Source organism: Orcinus orca, chromosome 8, assembly GCF_937001465.1.
Source record: "Orcinus orca chromosome 8, mOrcOrc1.1, whole genome shotgun sequence".
In the NCBI taxonomy this organism is placed as follows: domain Eukaryota; kingdom Metazoa; phylum Chordata; class Mammalia; order Artiodactyla; family Delphinidae; genus Orcinus; species Orcinus orca.
In genome coordinates this window covers 5,939,537-5,957,025 of record NC_064566.1, presented here as the reverse complement: position 1 = coordinate 5,957,025, position 17,489 = coordinate 5,939,537, and the positions used below count along the sequence as shown (strand labels likewise).

The 17,489-nt window shown below is 39.3% G+C and overlaps 1 protein-coding gene across 21 annotated transcripts in view; it reads left to right on the top strand.

Moving 5' to 3' along the window:
- Positions 1-1,495: 1,495 nt before the first annotated feature.
- Positions 1,496-17,489, top strand: part of C8H11orf80 (chromosome 8 C11orf80 homolog) — a 90,914-nt gene continuing 74,920 nt past the window's right edge. For 13 of the 21 annotated variants that reach the window (XR_007478982.1, XM_049714170.1, XM_049714168.1 and 10 more), the window contains exons 1-3: positions 1,719-2,635; positions 3,639-3,780; positions 9,553-9,606. Coding sequence is in view for 15 of the 21 variants with exons in the window: in XM_049714170.1 (XP_049570127.1) it covers positions 2,519-2,635; positions 3,639-3,780; positions 9,553-9,606 (313 nt within the window). In the remaining 6 variants the exon portion in view is untranslated. The other 8 variants (XM_049714164.1, XM_049714165.1, XM_049714177.1 and 5 more) reach the window with 8 other exon arrangements.

Sequence of the window (17,489 nt, the reverse complement as noted above, 5' to 3'; positions counted from 1 at the left end):
CTCCATGGGAAACATTTTAAAGAGCCATCTTCAGCATCTTGGTTTCTCACCCATCAGATAGTGAAGATAACAATTATCTCACAAGATACTTGTGAGGGTAAAAAAAATTGATGTAAAGAGCCAGTGGTATCCTACAACAGGTAGTCATTCAATCTTAGCTCCCTTCCCCTTGGCAACTCCCCTTCCTAAAGGGGACACCCGAGAGAGAAGAGAGTGAAAGGTAGAGGAAGGCTCCAACGATTCCCCAAAAGTCAGTTCTCATATCAAGTCCGAGATGGTTTTATGATGAATTTTCCATAAATAAAAGCCACCTTTCTGCAATAGATCTACCTATTGAGCAACAGAGATGGGGAGGGTGGTCAACAGTGCTGAGCAAAGATGGACAAGGCTCTGTGATTCAGGTCTCAATAGTCATGTCCTCTGGAGTAGCACCAAGGTTATGTACTGGACAGGCACTCTGCCAGCTCCCCTGCCTGTTCTGCCCAGTCCTGGCTTTCTGGAGCTGGGGTGGAAGAATTTTCCTTGAAGGAAAGCAGCCAAAACCCTGCACCACCCTTCTCCTTGGGCAACGCTCTGCCAGGCAGGCCAGGCAGGACTCTCTCTCACCAGTTTTCTTTTGGATGCCTGAGGAACCAACTGCCAAATCATCAGTTTGGGCTCAAGCCCCTCTTACCATGCTCCTCCATGAAAAGCCCTGAGTTCAGCAGCTGCATTCTGGAGGACTGCCTTCCCGATCAGTTGGCAATGCTCTTGGAAATCCCCGGAGCTTCTGTCAGCTGGAGCCTAAGAAATCCAGGTCCTGTCGTTGGCATATTTAGTGCACAAACTTGGGGGGCTTGTGCCCTTCCAGATCCTGCCTAGGGGCTGGCTGGGCACCCTGGGATTAAGCTGGGGATCTGCTTGGGACAGGTTGCCAGATAAAATGCAAGACGCCCAGTCTTGAATTTCAGAAGAACGAATTTTTTTTTAGTATACATATGTCCCAAATATTGCATGGGATACACATATGACTAAAAAATTGTTTTCTTTTAATTATTATTTTTTAAAATCTGAAATTCAAATTTAACTCTTTTTTAATTTGCCAAGGGTGGGAAACCAGAGGTTGGCCTGGGGCACTTGGGGCAGTCCCCCCCTGGAGGTGAGACTGTTTGGAGGTCAAGCACCGGTTTGGGGATCTCGCTTCCGGCACCGGCAGCCCTTCTCCCGGCGGAGGCAAAGAGATGAGGGCTGCACCTCGCGCTGGGACCGTGGAAACGTTCTTTCGGGAGGAAGGGAGGAGTGGTGGCCTGTCCTCATTCTTCCTCGCCTGCAGCCTCGGTTGCCACCCGCGGGCTCTCCCCAACCCCGCAGCCTGCCCAGCGGCCGGCCCACGGACCTCCGCTACCGCGGGAACCCTCCGCACCACTCCTAGCAAGTCCTCGCTGCTCGCCGAAGGGGAGAAGGGCGGGGCGGAGCGGCGCTGAGTGCGCAGGCGCGGCGAACCGGTGGGCGGGGCTCGCTCGCGCGCGCGGGCGGGAAGGGACGGCGTCGCGCGGCCAGGCGTGGGCGTGGGCGTGGGCGCGGGCGGAGGTCGAATCCCTGGCGGGCGCCCAGCGATTGGGCGTCGCTACTGCTCGCCGAGCGGAATGGAGGGGACGGCCGTGGCTGTCTGCGAGGTGATGCCGGGAAGGGAGTGAAAGCGGAGGAGGACACTCTGAGGAGACGGGCCTTGTGAGGAGGCCGCGAAGTTTGGGCAGAGGGGTCTGGCTTTGCCTGAGGGGGAGAAGGAAGGTTCGGGAATGATAGGATTCGGTGAAAGTCAGCGTGTCCCTCGCGGGGTTGTGAGGAGCAGAGGAGAAGTGGGGCGTGGGAGCATCTGGGCAGTAAAGCCCGCGGGGTGCTCAGTGAGGGGAATTTGGTCAGTGGGTGGCATGGCCGTCCTCTGAGCGCTGGTGTCGCCCCCACCTGACAGCTGAGAAAACCGAGGCTCAGGCAGCTCAAGTGTTTGCCAAACCTCAGCGGACGCCCAGGTTCAAGCCTGGATGCCAGCCCAGGAGGACCCGTCCGTGCCGGGGAGGGCGAGCAGAAAGCAGGGGTGGGCGACCTGGGGGGAAGTCGGGGCCATCCGGTGCCAAGTGGGAGCGAGGGAAAGCCGTATCCGGCCCGCGGGTCAACCGAGGTGTGGAGGGGATTCCTGGGTCAGGTCCCAGAGCAGCTGCCTGATGAGAGGCTGAGGTTCGGAGGCCTCGCTCACCCAGCTCGGACCACACCACGCGCCAGAGATGCTCTGGGGGGTGGGACTGAACACCTGGCCCCGACTTGCCACCTTTGTTCATTCATGACAGCGTTTTTACAGCCTTACATGATTGAATTCTTAACTACTGGCCTCGTATTAGACAGATTAACTACTAGTACGTAACTACTAGACAGGTGAAATAGGACCAGAGGCCACAAGGGGTTGACCTGAAGGCACCTCGAGTTCTCCCAGGCTTCCTGCCTTCTTTGTTATCAGAGAGAGTTGGAGGTTTAGATTTTACAGATGACAGAACCTAGCATAGAACCCAGAGCTTCTGACTCACAGGCTGATGTTCTTTTCCCAACTGCTCTCTCATTATGGATAAAGAAACTGCGGGAAAATCTGAACAGAGGGAGCACAGTAAGTCAGAGGATGTGTGAAGGAAAGTGTTAGACTGTAGAAATGCCTGGAAACCTTTCTTACAAACTGGTACAGATTGGGATCTTAGTTCCCAAGTTCTCGTGCTGGGATCTCCCTGCCTTTAAAAAGAAAGGGGGGGGGCGTGTAATAATTTTCGCTATGGTACCTCAGTGTGGAAGTGAGTCTACTTTCATAAATAGTAATGGAAATTAAATACAATATATTTTATTTTAAAATGGTCTCATCAAGATTGAATGTTTTACCAAGATATCGTGGAGACCTGTTAAACTTAAAATATTGTGTGCAGATGAATTTGTTAGAAATAATAGCTAATATTTATTAAGCATTTACTATATAGCAGGCACTGTGTTAAACATTTTGCACATATTGTTTTGTTTACGTTCAGCAGCTGCTGTATGTGGTAGATTTGTCCTCATTTTTATAAATGAGGAAGCTGAGGTACAGAGAAGTTAAGTAATTTGTGCAAGGTCACATGCTAGTGTTTGGCTCATCAGGGATTCAAACCCAGGCATCTGCTTCTGGAGCCAATGCTCTCAACTAGTATTCTGACCCTCAGAAGTGTTGATTTAATGAAAGGTAAAGGTGATTCACAAGCAGATACCATTCTTATTCATAATCTTCATGTTGGCTTTTATTTAGGGAGAAGAAAAAAATAAAACAGGAAAAACAAACTCCCACTTAATTTTTTCAAATTATTATTTCCAGATGAACTTATCCTTTGAATAAAACAATTTTTTGTCTCCATTTCCTGTCTTGGACATTGTGTTGAATTTCGCTGTCTCCTTTTTTATGTCACTCACCTAGCTGTTTCTTCTGTTTAGACACAATGCTTCGTTCTTAACAATTGTAAATCTGACATTTTGCAAGCAAGAATATTAGTTTTTGGAAATGAGAATTATTAATTTAACTGTGTCATACAAGTTTATTATTACCATGATTTTTTAAAGAAGGTTGTGTTTTCTTTGAATTGTGCCCTTTTCAGATACTGAAATATTTAATTATTCACTGGAGGTGTGAAACAGCAAGAATATCAAAGGGAGCATTGCTAGAAGGAGAGCTAGTGATTTCCATAGAAGCATTAAATTCTAAGCACCAGGCAAATACTCTTCATTGTGTAACAACTAGTAAGTGGAGGAAGAAAAAATATTGATTTCTGTCTTTGTTTTGTCATGCTTTATGTTATAGTTTATTTAAAAATTTCAATTAGTCATAATCTTTTATTATGTTATTACTCCAGAGTTGTTCCATAATTAAACTTAAGTGATTATGAAATAAGTATCTGGTGATAGATTTACAAATCTGTCATACAGGAAAGGTGAGTAGGATGACTTATCAAAGGATTATTTATTTTACTGGTTTAAGTTTAGATTGCTCAGAAACAATCTAACTCTTGCTCTTGGTTTTAACCTTTTTCATAGCTAAATTATATTACATTGAATTTTGTATCCTCTTTCGTTCATGTCCAGCCTTTGGCAGTTGGAAAAGAGCCAAAAAAAAATTAAATGATGAATGGTGCGTATTTTGATAATCCTAACTTGCAGTTAATTTGAAAATATATATCTCTTCCATTTGGCTCTTACTCTTTCATCATTTTTGCCTGTACTCTTGGAAAGCTGATGCATTGAGTGGCCCTGACACAATTAATTTTCTTGAACTTGTGAAGTGATAACTTTTTTGTCTGACTGTTTTTTGGCTGTGTGTGTGTGTGTGTAGGTTTATTGAAGAATACTTTGGAATGAAGTTGTCCCATCAGCCTTAGAGGAGTCACCCTGAGTCCCAGTTGAGACTGGATGGTACTTTAGGCTCTACAAGACATTTTCTCACCTGAACTGGAATGACCTGTCTTCTCTTTGTTTACCTAGCAGTGAACATCCTCAAGAGGGGTATGATAGTTTGGTTTGCTGTTACTCCACATGAACTCCACTCTGATTGGACAGAGTTCCCACCATTCGTGAGAGAGGTGGTTAGTTACCTGGCTAGGGTGATATTGGTCTGCATATGGTTCTCTTAGCTTGTGCATTGATTCTGATCCAGTAAACTGTGCTCAAGGTGGCAGGGTTGATTTCACTCAAAGAAAGGGACTTGAGCCACAATAGCTTTTGGCAAGAAACTGAATTCCATAGACATTTTGAGCCTAATGGACCTCTTCAGCCCGTCTAGTATAAGGGGCCTTTCTCTTCTGCTTATTGTCTCTTTATTATTTTTATTATTTTTTTGACAGGAGGAAAGGCGATACGTGCTTGTCATGAAACATTATAACATTACAGAAACATATATTATGGAAAATGAGACTCTTCAGTAATCTCACCCCTTGAGATAATTATTAACATTCAGTATATATTCTTCTAGATTTTTCTATGCATATGTTCAGAGTCTTTCACCAGGTAGATAAAAAGCCAGATTGCCAGCATTCTAGGATTGAGGGATTGGGGTGGGGGGAGTGGGGGGTGGTTGTATCTTAGCTTTCAATGTTTATGTTCACTCAATCCGTTTGTTTTTAGTACAACTTTAGTTCCCAGCCCAGAGACCCATGCTTCTATCTTTTCAAAGAATAACCTCTCCCCACCCCCTCACCAAGGTTAGGGAGGGCCAGTCCTTAGAAGGCTGAGTGGAGAAGGGAATCTAAAGATCTGACTCCTTCTTAAATTCATTTTTTCAGCTGACTCTCCTTATTTTGGCTCCCACTACTACTTCCAGAGGTTCCTAATGGTGCCATTTTTGAGTCTTTGGGGATTTTGTTGTATAATTGGTGTTGTTTCTTCACCTTTCCCTTTTTTGGCTTATAATTCAATTTTTCAGGTCTTGAGTCCGAAATGCTTTCCCACTAGTCCTTCTGCTTTTCTGTTTCTATAATTTTATTATAATCATCTTTCTCTCTTATTCTCTGTCTTTGTGGGTTTATTCCTTTAAAAAATACTCCTTTTCCATTTTATTGAGATTTCAGGAGGGAGTAAAAGTAGATGTGTATGTTCAATCTGTCATCTTTACCTGAAAGTGTGGATTGGTGTCATTGGGCTAGGGCTGGGAACTAAACCTGGGGCTGCTGTAACAAAGTATCACAAACTGGGTGGCTTAAAACAAAGTAAATTTATTCTATCACAGTTATGAAGGCCAGAAACCCACAATCAAGATCTCAGCAGGGTTGGTTCCTTCTGGAGGCTCTGAGGGAGAAATCTATTCCTTATCTCTCTCCTAGCTTCTGGTAGTTGCCAGCAAGCCCTTGGTGTTTCTTGACTTGTGGATGTATTGCTCCAATCTCTGTCTCTGTCTACATGTAATGTCCTCCCTTGTGTTTGTGTCTTCACGTGGCCTTCTTATAAGGGCACCAATTGGATTTAGGGCCACTCTAACCCAATATGACTTCATCTTGATGACATTTATGAAGACCCTATTTCCACGTAAGGTCATATTCACAAGTACTGGGCCTTAGTTCTTCAAAATCTCTTTTAGAGGCACAAAATGCAACTCACAACAAACCAGAAAATTTTGTTGCTGGAATGGTCCATCTGTGAGAAGCTGAGGGATGACTATATATTAGGTTGGCCAAAAGGTTTTTTCTGTAAGATGGCTCTAGTGTTTAGTTGTCTTTAACTTCATTCAAAACAATTTTGTTAGATTGTATTGTGACAGCTGTCATATAAGCGTGCATTTAGAAAAAACTTATCAAAATTGGTGAATTTTTGTGTAGCCATTTTAATATTGAAGATGAAAGAAAAAAGCAACATTTCCAGCATATTATGCTTTATTATTTCAAGAAAGGTAAAAACACAACTGAAATGCAAAAACAAAAATTGTGCAGTGTATAGAGAAGGTGCTGTGACTGATTGAATGTGTCAAAAGTTGTTTGCAAAGTTTCGTGCTGGAGATTTCTCACTGGACGATGCTCCACGGTTGGGTAGACCTGTTGAAGTTGATAGGGATCAAATCGAGACATTAATTGAGAACAATCAACATTATACTACACAGGAGATAGCGACATACTCAAAATATCCAAATCAAGTGTTGGAAGTCATTTGCAGGACTTCCCTGGTGGTGCAGTGGTTAAGAATCCGCCTGCCAATGCAGGGGACATGGATTTGATCCCTGGTCCGGGAAGATCCCACATGCCACTGAGCAACTAAGCTTGTGTGCCACACACAACTACTGAATCTGCATTCTAGAGCCCACGAGCCGCAACTACTGAGCCCACGCACTCTAGGGCACATGTGCCGCAACTACTGAAGCCCGCGTGCAAAGAGCCTATGCTCTGCAACAAGAGAAACCACTGCAACAAGCCCGCACACAGCAACGAATACCCAACGCAGCCAAAAATAAATAAAATTAAAACAGAAATCATTTGCACCAGCTTGGTTATGTTAATTGCATTGATGTTTGGGTTCCACATAAGTTAAGCGAAAAAAACCTTCTTGACCGTATTTCCGCATGCGATTCTCTACTTAAATGTAACGAATGTTACGTTCATTTTTAAAACAAATTGTGACAGGAGATGAAAAGTGGGTACTGTACAATAAGGTGGAATGGAAGAGATCGTGGGGCAAGCGAAATGAACCACCATCAACAACACCAAAGGCTGGTCTTCATACAAAGAAGGTGATGTTGTGTATATGGTGGGATTGGAAGGGAGTCCTCTATTACAAGCTCCTTCCAGAAAACCAAACGATTAATTCCAACAAGTACTGCTCCCAGTTAGACCAACTGAAAGCAGCACTCTGAAAAGCGTCCGGAATTAGTCAACAGAAAATGCATAATCTTCCATCAGGATAACGCAAGACCGCATGTTTCTTTGATGACCAGGTGAAAACTGTACAGCTTGGCTGGGAAGTTCTGATTCATCCATTGTATTCACCAGACATTGCACGTTCAGATTTCCAATTATTTCGGTCTTTACGGAATTCTTTTAATGGAAATTTCAATTCCCTTGAAGACTGTGAAAGGCACCTGGCCCAGTTCTTTGCTCAAAAAGATAAAAAGTTTTGGGAAGATGGAATTATGAAGTTGCCTGAAAAGTGGCAGAAGGTAGTGGAACAAAACTGTGAATACGTTGTTCAATAAAGTTCTTGGTAAAAGTGAAAAATGTCTTTTATTTTTACTTAAAAACTGAAGGAAATTTTTTGCCAACCCAGTAGTTTTTCCTATCAGTAATTGTTGAAGGCTTTAACAAGTATTATTACTGCAGTGTTTCCCAAAATGTGTGCTACAGGATGTTTATATAAATTATGAGAAAGGAGTTATGCAGTCATCTAAACTTGAGGAATGCTGGTTAAAATCAAATGAGTTTTGTTACTTTAGATCTTCTCAGAACCTTTAATATGCAAGCACGGACTGTGAATCTTTAAAAATGGGCTGTAGTATATAGCATTTCCCAAACATATTTGACCTCGTAGCTTTTTAAAAAATCATCTTCTGTAAAGAGAATTTGGGGGAATGCTGTGGCTTTAAAAATATGTGTTCTGTCATCTTTGCATTTGAAGGGTAGCACTTTATTTAATACGGAAAGATTAGAAGCATAGCTGAAAATTTGGGGTTGGGTGTGGAGCAGGCAGAATGATTGCTCTCCCTGCACATGTTCACCCAAAGTGACCCATTTTCAACAATTGTTGATATGATACTTGTTAAAACTAAGAAAGGTTGTTAGAGGGAACAGTGTGATATATGCAGTTGAGAAACATCATGGACACACTGTGAGACATACAGTTTGTGGTTTGTTTCTTGTTGATATTCTAGCTCCTTGCTAATCACTGGTGTCGGCCTGCTACCACCTTCCATCCGTGTCCCAATCACAATCACCCACTCCTTTAGGTCAGAATCAGTGTATCAGTGTGAGGAACACTAAGTTTAAAAAAAAAAAAAAAGATTGTTTTTGTTAAATATTCTATGCTACCTGGGCTCAGGCCTTTTGAAATATGTATCATTTATCCAGAATCATTCAAAATCTGGAGATCTAGAACAATGCTATCTGATAGAAGAACTTTTTGTGATGATGGAAATGTTCTTTATGCTGTTCAGTACCGTAGCCATTAGCCACGCTTGGCTATTGAACACTTGAAATGTGGCTAGTGTGACTGAGGAACAGTTTCTCATTTGATTTAATTTAGTTAGATTTACATAGCCTCATGTAGCTAGTAGCTACTGTATTGGACAGCACACATTTAGAGAATGGTATTGCCTCTCACCCTAGATCAGTGGTTCTTAACCTTTTTTCCCTGCCTGAAGAATACATATTTCTTGAGGGATAGACACATTTCCATTGGTTCTTGTGGCAGTGATTCTTAGATTCTTAACTGTGGGGTCGCATCACTCTGGGGGAAGGCATGTTCTATTTGGGAAGAAAGCCTCCAGGGGATTCTGATCTTTTCCCCCCTCTTAGGTACCTGCTTCCTCCCTTACCGTCTTTCCCTGAAGAATTATTGCTCTAAGTGCCGGAATGTTCAGATTTAGAACTCTAGGTACAGATAATTCTTACCTGATAGTCTAGTAAAGAGTAAATTTACTAAAGAGTAAATTGGTTAAAAGAAAGGCCAAAAATTTTAATTGAATCTCATACTGGAATATGAGTTATTGGCATGATATACTCTGGTTACTAGCAAGAGTCTGTGGTCTTCCTATGATTCTTTTCTATCAGGAATAGTAATATCCAAAGAGGCAGCCCTGGTGTTTAATATAGGTAAAAAGAGTTGCTATTTAGTTCTTATCTCTAAGAAGTTATTCTGCCCCTGAACAGTTGTAGCCTCATAATACTTCTTTGGTGCCTCCATTTTTACTGAATTCATTAGTAGTGACCATCTTTCAATGTTCTGTATCTATAAACAGTGATTTCAGGCTCCCATATGATTCTTTAGATGAAATCCATTGAATTGCTTTATTTATGATACTTCTTTGTATTCTGTTTCTTACAGTTGCTTCTGCAGGAAGCATTTTTGGCGGTTTGGTCCTCAAGAAGATCCTAAAAGGTAAAGAATTACCCAACTTCCACAAGATTAAATCTCTTCCTGTCAATAAATTTGGTATTTTCTGAAACAAATTTAACATATACTGAAAGATAGAGTTGTCAGATTTAGCAAATAAAAATACTGGACACTCACTTAACTTTGAATTTCAGATAAACAATGAATACTTTTTTAGTATATTTGCATGTTCCATGCAGCAGTTTATCCTGTAATTTATCTGAAAATCCTGCTGAAAGATGATCTATAAAATTGTACAGATACAGGAAAATTGTATAGACCTAAGACAAGATACCTAGGTCACTGTAGCTTCTCTGAATACTCTGTATACAACCTCAGGCAGAATTTTCCCAGATGTAAAATACAATTTTTAGTAAAGTATTTGTTCACATCTACCTCAAAGAAATAATATATGGAGAATGCTTTTACTATAAAAGATTTGGGCTGGTATTAATACTGTTTTCCACATGCCAAGGTTTACGGTTTAGGAGTTTTCAGTGACCTTAGTTTTAGAAGTTCTTCTTTCCTTTGATTTGAGAATAATCTAAAACCAAAGGACATACATACATTATTTTAAGGAGACCAAAATGATTTGAGAACCATTGTGCTTTCATGGTTGTGTGGCTTGTAAATATTATCTAATGGGTCTATCTTTTCCTAATGAGTGGTTAATTTACAAATTTTACAAAACAATTTTTTTGAAAGAAACTTTCCCCAACTAAACCTGGAATATAAATAGATTGTGGTGTTTTTTTTTTAACTTTTTATTTTATATTGGAGTACAGTTAATTAACTGTGGTGGGTTTTTTTTTGACTTATGTTTGTCACTGCTTTAAGAAAATATGCTATATATTAAATATAGAAACAATCAAAAAGCTACATTAGAAGGGTATAATGTTATGAAGTAAATGTTTGTGAAATGTATTACCATTGGACTTTTTCAAATAGCAGGGTTTCTTAATGCTTTTTAAAATACAATCAATTTAAAATTTTAATTTATACCCAGATTTCCAGCAACTCAATTACTGCATAAACCACAGTACCTTCCTTTATCTTGGTCTTATCAAAGAAAAGAAGAAACTATTTTTTTGCAACTCACAATATGAAAGACTAAAGACATAAACATGTAGGAAACAGTTCTACCTTTTGAAACTTCTTATTTGAAGTAATTTTTAGTTTAAGCATGGGGATTTAAAAGTGCTTGCTTGTTAATTTAAGGGTCATCAGGTGTATTCCCTTTAGCCTTTGAAATTGTCTTGGCCCTCTGAATCTACCTTCCAGCTGTCTGTACACTGGATTCCTAATAAACCTCAGCTTTTTGCTCTGTGGTCCTAATTTGTTTAGATTCTGCTTGGTGTGCACACATTTAAAAGCAGTAATTGTGGAGGAAAAGTAATAAAACAAAAAATTGAGATTTTTGTTCTTAGCTCCATAACAGATGTACTGTGGGAGCTTGGGTAGAATGTTCTCCCTGTAGTAATAATCAAAATGATGATTTATTGAGCATTTACTGTGTGCTGAGCTTTGTGCTTGACACAGAGGGGTTACAGTGGTGAATATGATAGATTTGATTTCTCCCCTTAGTGCCATATTTAAGATATCTTAATCATCTGATTATACTGCCTCCCAAAGCCTATGCCTGGAAGAAAGAGAGAATCAGCTTACTGTCCTGGAGAGTTTGCTGCAATTCTAAGACTTAGAAAATCTGAATTCAACTTTAAGAATCATGAGTTGACTGCCTCAAAATCATCTAGTCTATTTATCAATCTTTAGTTCTCTTCCTTTTTGGATTATGCCACTGAGATGATGCAAAGAGTGGAAAGGCATTCTTAATGCCATTGCTCCAGTTAAATGTGTGAAGGTGCTTTGAAAGAAATGAAAATTCATAAAAATAAAAGGGAATATGTTATTAACTCTAGGGAGGAGATAGGAATATTTCCTGCAACTTAAACCTAAACTGCACAATGAGTGGTTAGATGATACATAGTGCTGCTTCTTTGTCTAATATTTGTGAAAGTGCTTTGAAAAAAGTGAAAAGCCATGTAAGTACAAAGAAATGGTTTTATTATCATTGTTAATAATAGGGAGAAGGTATTGAGTATAGTTTATGGAATAACCACCTATTTATTATGCTAATACAAACTTTAGACAGTTTGTGTCATGTTGACTTAGTTTTAATTTGTTATTTTAAAAGCTCAAAGCAATTTTGTGCATATTTATTTAGTCTGTTTTCATATCCTTGTGATGAAGTGGAGGTGGCTAACTTTTTGTACAAAGAGGAAGTAGTGTACATCAAATACACAATAAAAATTGAGTCATTTGCTCATAGTCAATCACATTTAGTAACCGACTTTAGCCTGTCTTCTCTCTAGCTGTTAGGGCTCATGATATTAACTTCCACTTAATAATGCTATTTATTCTTACTAATTAGTAACAAAAATGACTCAGTGAAGCTCACAAAGGAAGCTGTCCAAGACTAAGATTTGAATTCCTTAGCTCCCTGACTTATGTACCATTAATTATGCCTTTATTACTCTTGTTACTTATTTAGCATTCCTATAACATTATTAGCAAACTGCTTTGAATTGGTCTATTCACAAATCTTTACACTATGTAATTAACTTCATCAGGAAGTCTCTGGTGGCTGATTCATTAACCATCAGATTTCCCAGTGCTAAAGAATTATGTATCTGTACAAAATTCATATGCCTCTGAATTCAGTTTGTTAGCTATGTCATCCTCTTCATTGCTCAGTTGATTTCTCTCAGTGCCTAAAAAGAGGTCTGCCCTCTCTTTAGGGGAACTGTACTGTTGTAGAGCCATCCAGCTTCAGTTTTCTTTACTCTTCAATCTATTCTATCAGAGTTGTATCAAGGTACTTTTTCTCTGGATCTGGACCACTTCAGATCAGTTCCTATACAAACAGGCTCATATTTCTGGGTGTTTTATTTATGCTGGATTAATAAATGATGACCAAGATAATCTCCCTGTTTTTCTACTTCTCTAACAGTTTATGTTCTTTTCAAGTTTTCTTTTGTCTGTGGTACCTAACTGTTTGAACTTTTGTCCAGTAAACCTTTATTGAACCTCTACCTTGCCACAAGAAAGTTATAGTGAGAGGTACCTCTGAAAATAAAATACAGTGTGATAAGTACCATAGTGCTTCTTTGGTAACACAGAGGATATTCTCTAAAGTTCAGTCACCAATATGCCTTTCTTGCCTTTATTATTCTGCATCATTATTCTACGTTTACTTCAGATATCTTCTGCTTTTAAGGCTTTAACTATTATTTCTATGTTGATGAGACATTTTTTGGTCTCTATCTCTAATGTGTTTCTAGCTTTGATTGTCAATTGGACTATTCCATTTGAGGGTTCCTCTGGAATATCATGTGTAACATGTCTCAAATAGGGTTCATTTTCTTAAACTAACTTGCTGTGTAATCTCCATTCCTTTCAGTGATACTAACATTTTCATAATTCTCCAGGCTTAAAAGTTTTGGCTTTTTTTGAGGGGAAGGGGAGGCTTCTCCTTTTCTTTTCTCCATTATCTAATGTAATTGAATTTTTGGTTAATTTTGCTTTTATAGTGTAGAATTATTATTTATTAAATTATTTATTAATTTAAACACAGCTTTATATTCCTCCCTTAATGACTCCCAATTGCTTATTAGAATAAAACACCTCAGACCCGATTTGAGGTACTCTGTCAATTAGAGTAATCTTCTGCACTTTGAAGGATGATGCTCATTAAGATAGATAAATTCTTACGTGTTTAAAAATTCTCATTCCTTTATATTAACATATATACTACTATTCTGCATCATATAGTTATCCATTTATGTAGAAATCCATTTACATATTCATTTGTTATCCATTTATGTAGAACTAATTCTATCATAAATATCTGTTTGGTGAAACGGGATAGTTTTAGCTTGTCCTTCTTGCCCAGATCTAGAAGCTACTTCCTAACATGTCCTTACTTTAGTGAAGAAAAGAAGGAAAAGAAAGGGTAGAAGAGAGTGATGAGTTGGAGGAATATGAAAAAAGCCATATATATATATAGGTCTTTATTTATTTCACTGTTTTTTTGTCTCTCCTAGTCATATTATTTTTACTTGTTTTTTAATCTTATTTTAAATATCTCCTCATTCCCATGTTTATTGACATAATTTAACGCTTTACTAAAATACAGTTTGGCCAATCATTTAAAAAAATGTTCATGTATTTTTCCCAAGTAAGAAAATTTACAACTTTGTTTTCTTCAAAAGACTAGATAGGAATACCAACCCTTGAAAGTGGGGAAGACAGTTTTGCTGTTGATGTACGGTTACATAGTTATGATAGTTCAGCTTTTGCCTCCAAAATGGCATCAGGGAGATTTAAAAAGAAAAATATTTAGTTTTGTCCCTTTTGTTAATTTGTTGGGAATGGAAGTCAGGAGTTGTGCTTTTCATACATTAGAGAGATTGATGTGTCCAGGCTTGCTCAACACTGAGTGAAAAACTCACAATGGTGAACTCTTGGATGTCTGACTTAATATATGTTTTTAAAATCTGAGATGCTCATAGTCAAAAATTTAAAATCTATTATAATTTTCTATCTTACAAGATCAACAACTCTAAATCTCACTACTTATCTAACACTTTTTCTCCTGGGAGCTCGTTTTGTAGACATGACCTCATTCTCGAGAGATAGGTCAGACATAAGTTATCACCATTTCTGTTTCAGAGATGAGGAAACTGAGACTTACCTCAGTCTCCGATATTAAGTTTAGAAGTAAGGGAAGAGCTTGGGGACTTAGGTCATTCGTTATCCTGTGAGTCCACACTTAACCCTCACGCTTTTGATACATTCTAAATAGTCTCTTGCTGCTAAATTTGCATAACACATGGAAAGATTTTATAAAGAGAAGATTGATTGAAGATCAAGAGAAGTTAAAATAAATGAATTTGTCTTCTTTTGTTTCTTTAATATTTAAATATGCCCTTTATTGGTTTGAGGAAGTTCTCTTTTAGCCCTGGCTTGCTGAGAGTTTTTATTAGGAATGGATGTTGGATTTTATCGAATGATTTTATGCATTTATTGAAAAGATCATCTGATTTTTCTTTTTTAGGCTGTTAATATGGTGAATTACATTGATTTTCAAATGTTAAACCAACTTTGCATTTCTGGGATAAATCCCAGTTGGCCATTGATGCATTATGTATCCTTTTTATGTATTGTTGGATTTGATTTGCTGACATTTTATTTATTTATTTAAAAAAATTTTTTTAAAAATAAATTTATTTATTTTGTTTATTTTTAGTTTTGGCTGTGTTAGGTCTTTGTTTCTGCGCACAGGCTTTCTCTATTTGCGGCGAGTGGGGGCAACTCTTCATTGCGGTGCGTGGGCTTCTCATTGTGGTGGCTTCTCTTGTTGTGGAGCACGGGCTCTAGGCACGTGGGCTTCAGCAGTTGTGGCTCACAAGCTCAGTAGTTGTGGCTCGCAGGCTCTAGAGTGCAGGCTCAGTAGTTGTGGCGCACGGGCTTAGTTGCTCCACAGCATGTGAAATCTTCCCGGACCAGGGCTCGAACCTGTGTCCCTTGCATTGGCAGGCAGATTCTTAACCACTGCGCCACCAGGGAAGCCTGATTTACTGACATTTAAAAAATAATTTTTCCATCTGTGTTCATAAGAGATATTTGTAGTTTTCTTTTCTTGTAATGACTTTATTTTGGTATCAGAGTAATGCTGACTTTATAAAATGAATTGGGATGTATTCTCTGTTCTTCAATTGTCTAGAAGAATTTCTGTGGAAGGTATTATTTCTTCCTTAAATATTTGGTACAATTCATCAAAGGAAGCCATCCGGGCCTGATTTTTCCTTTGTGGGAAATATATATATATATATTTTTGCGGTACGTGGGCCTGTCACCGTTGTCGCCTCTCCCGTTGCGGAGCACAGGCTCCGGACACGCAGGCTCAGCGGCCATGGCTCACGGGCCTAGTTCCTCCGCGGTATGTGGGATCTTCCCGGACCGGGGCACGAACCCGTGTCCCCTACATCGGCAGGCGGACTCTCAACCACTGCGCCACCAGGGGAGCCCTGTGGGAAATATTTTAACTACAAATTCAATTTCTTTGATGATTATAGAGCTATTCAGGTTATTTTGTTTTTTTGAGTAAGTGTGGGTAGTTTGTACCTTTCAAGGAATTTGTCCATTTCATCTAAGTTGTTAAATTTATTGACATAAAATTGTTCATAATATACCCTTATTATCCTTCCAACACTTGTAGAATCTCTAGCAATATCACCTCTCTCACTCCTGATGTTGGTGGTTTATATTCGTCTCTCTCTCTTACTTTCTCACTTTCTCTTTCTTTAATCAGTCTCGCTAGAACCATATTCTTTCTGTTGTATTCTGTTTCATTGATTTTCACTCTGATCTTTTATTCTTTCCTTTCTTCTGCTTGTTTTGGATCTCTTTTGCTTTTCTGTTTCTAGTTTCTCAAAGTGGAAGCTGTAATCATTGATTTGAGACCATTCTTTTTTACACTGAAGTCATGATATTCTTTTAAATAGTTCTTTTAATAGTTCTAAAGTTTTAAAATTATATTTAATTATTATTATAATTATAATTAATCTAGAGTTTATGTTTATTTATGATACAAGTTAGGAATCTAATTTAAATCTTTTCCTTTCCCCAATAATTTGTGTTATTATGCTTTCATAAACTAGGGCTCTATATATGCTTGGATCTGTTTCTGGGTGCTCTAGTCTTTATGTCTGTCCCTAGGCTGGTATCATAGAGTCTTATTTCCTAAAGTTTTAGAATTAATCTCGTTGTATGATAGGGCAAATCCCCCCTCCTTATTTTTTTCCAGAATTGCCTTTGGTTTTTAAAACCATTATCTTACTTATGAATTTTTTTTAAATTTATTTTTGGCTGCTTTGGGTCTTCGTTGCTGTGCGCGGGCTTTCTCTAGTTGAGGTGGGTGGGAGCTACTCTTCTTTGTGGTGCACGGGCTTCTTATTGCGGTGGCTTCTCTTGTTGTGGAGCACAGGCTCTAGGTGCATGGGCTTCAGTATTTGTGGCACGTGGGCTCAGTAGTTGTGGCTCCCGGGCTCTAGAGTGCAGGCTCAGTAGTTGTGGCGCACGGGCTTAGTTGCTCTGCGGCATGTGGGATCTTCCCGGACCAGGGCTCGAACCTGTGTCCCCTGCATTGGCAGGCGGATTCCCAACCACTGTGCCACCAGGGAAGTCCCGCCTATGAATTTTATAGTTAGTTAAGTTCCATGAAAAATCTTATTGTGATCTTGATTGTTATTATTCTGAATTTGTAGGTTAATTTGGTAGCAATTAGCATTTTTATAGTATTAAGTGTTTCTGTGAGTTGATATACTTTATCATTTATTTAGATCTTCTTTTTCTTAAAAAAATATGTTATTTAATTTTAATTGTCACAACTGGGAGGTAGGCCCTATAATCTCCAGTATATAGATTCTAGAGAGTAAGGGACTTTCGCAAGAGCACCTGGCTAGTAAAGCTGAAGCCTGCCTGACTCCAGAGGCCATTTTGCTACATTTTATTATTTGTTTGAAATATTTTCTTCTCTCCCTATGGGCTGGGCCATGTAACTTGCTTGGGCCAGTGAAATGCGAATGGAAGTAATATGCACCACCTCCCAGGAGAAGCTTTAAGAGCCAGTGTGTTTTTCGGTCATAGCTCCTTTTCTTCTGCTGTGAGGCTAGGATGCCAGGCTAGGATGCCTATGATGGAAGGTGTTCCTTTAGCCTGGATTCTGCTTTGGAATGACTCCTTTCTGTGCTTGCCTGGCATGCCTCTTAATTGGTTTCTAGAGTTCTCAAAAAGGCAATTTGATATTGTTGTTAAGTTTGATATCT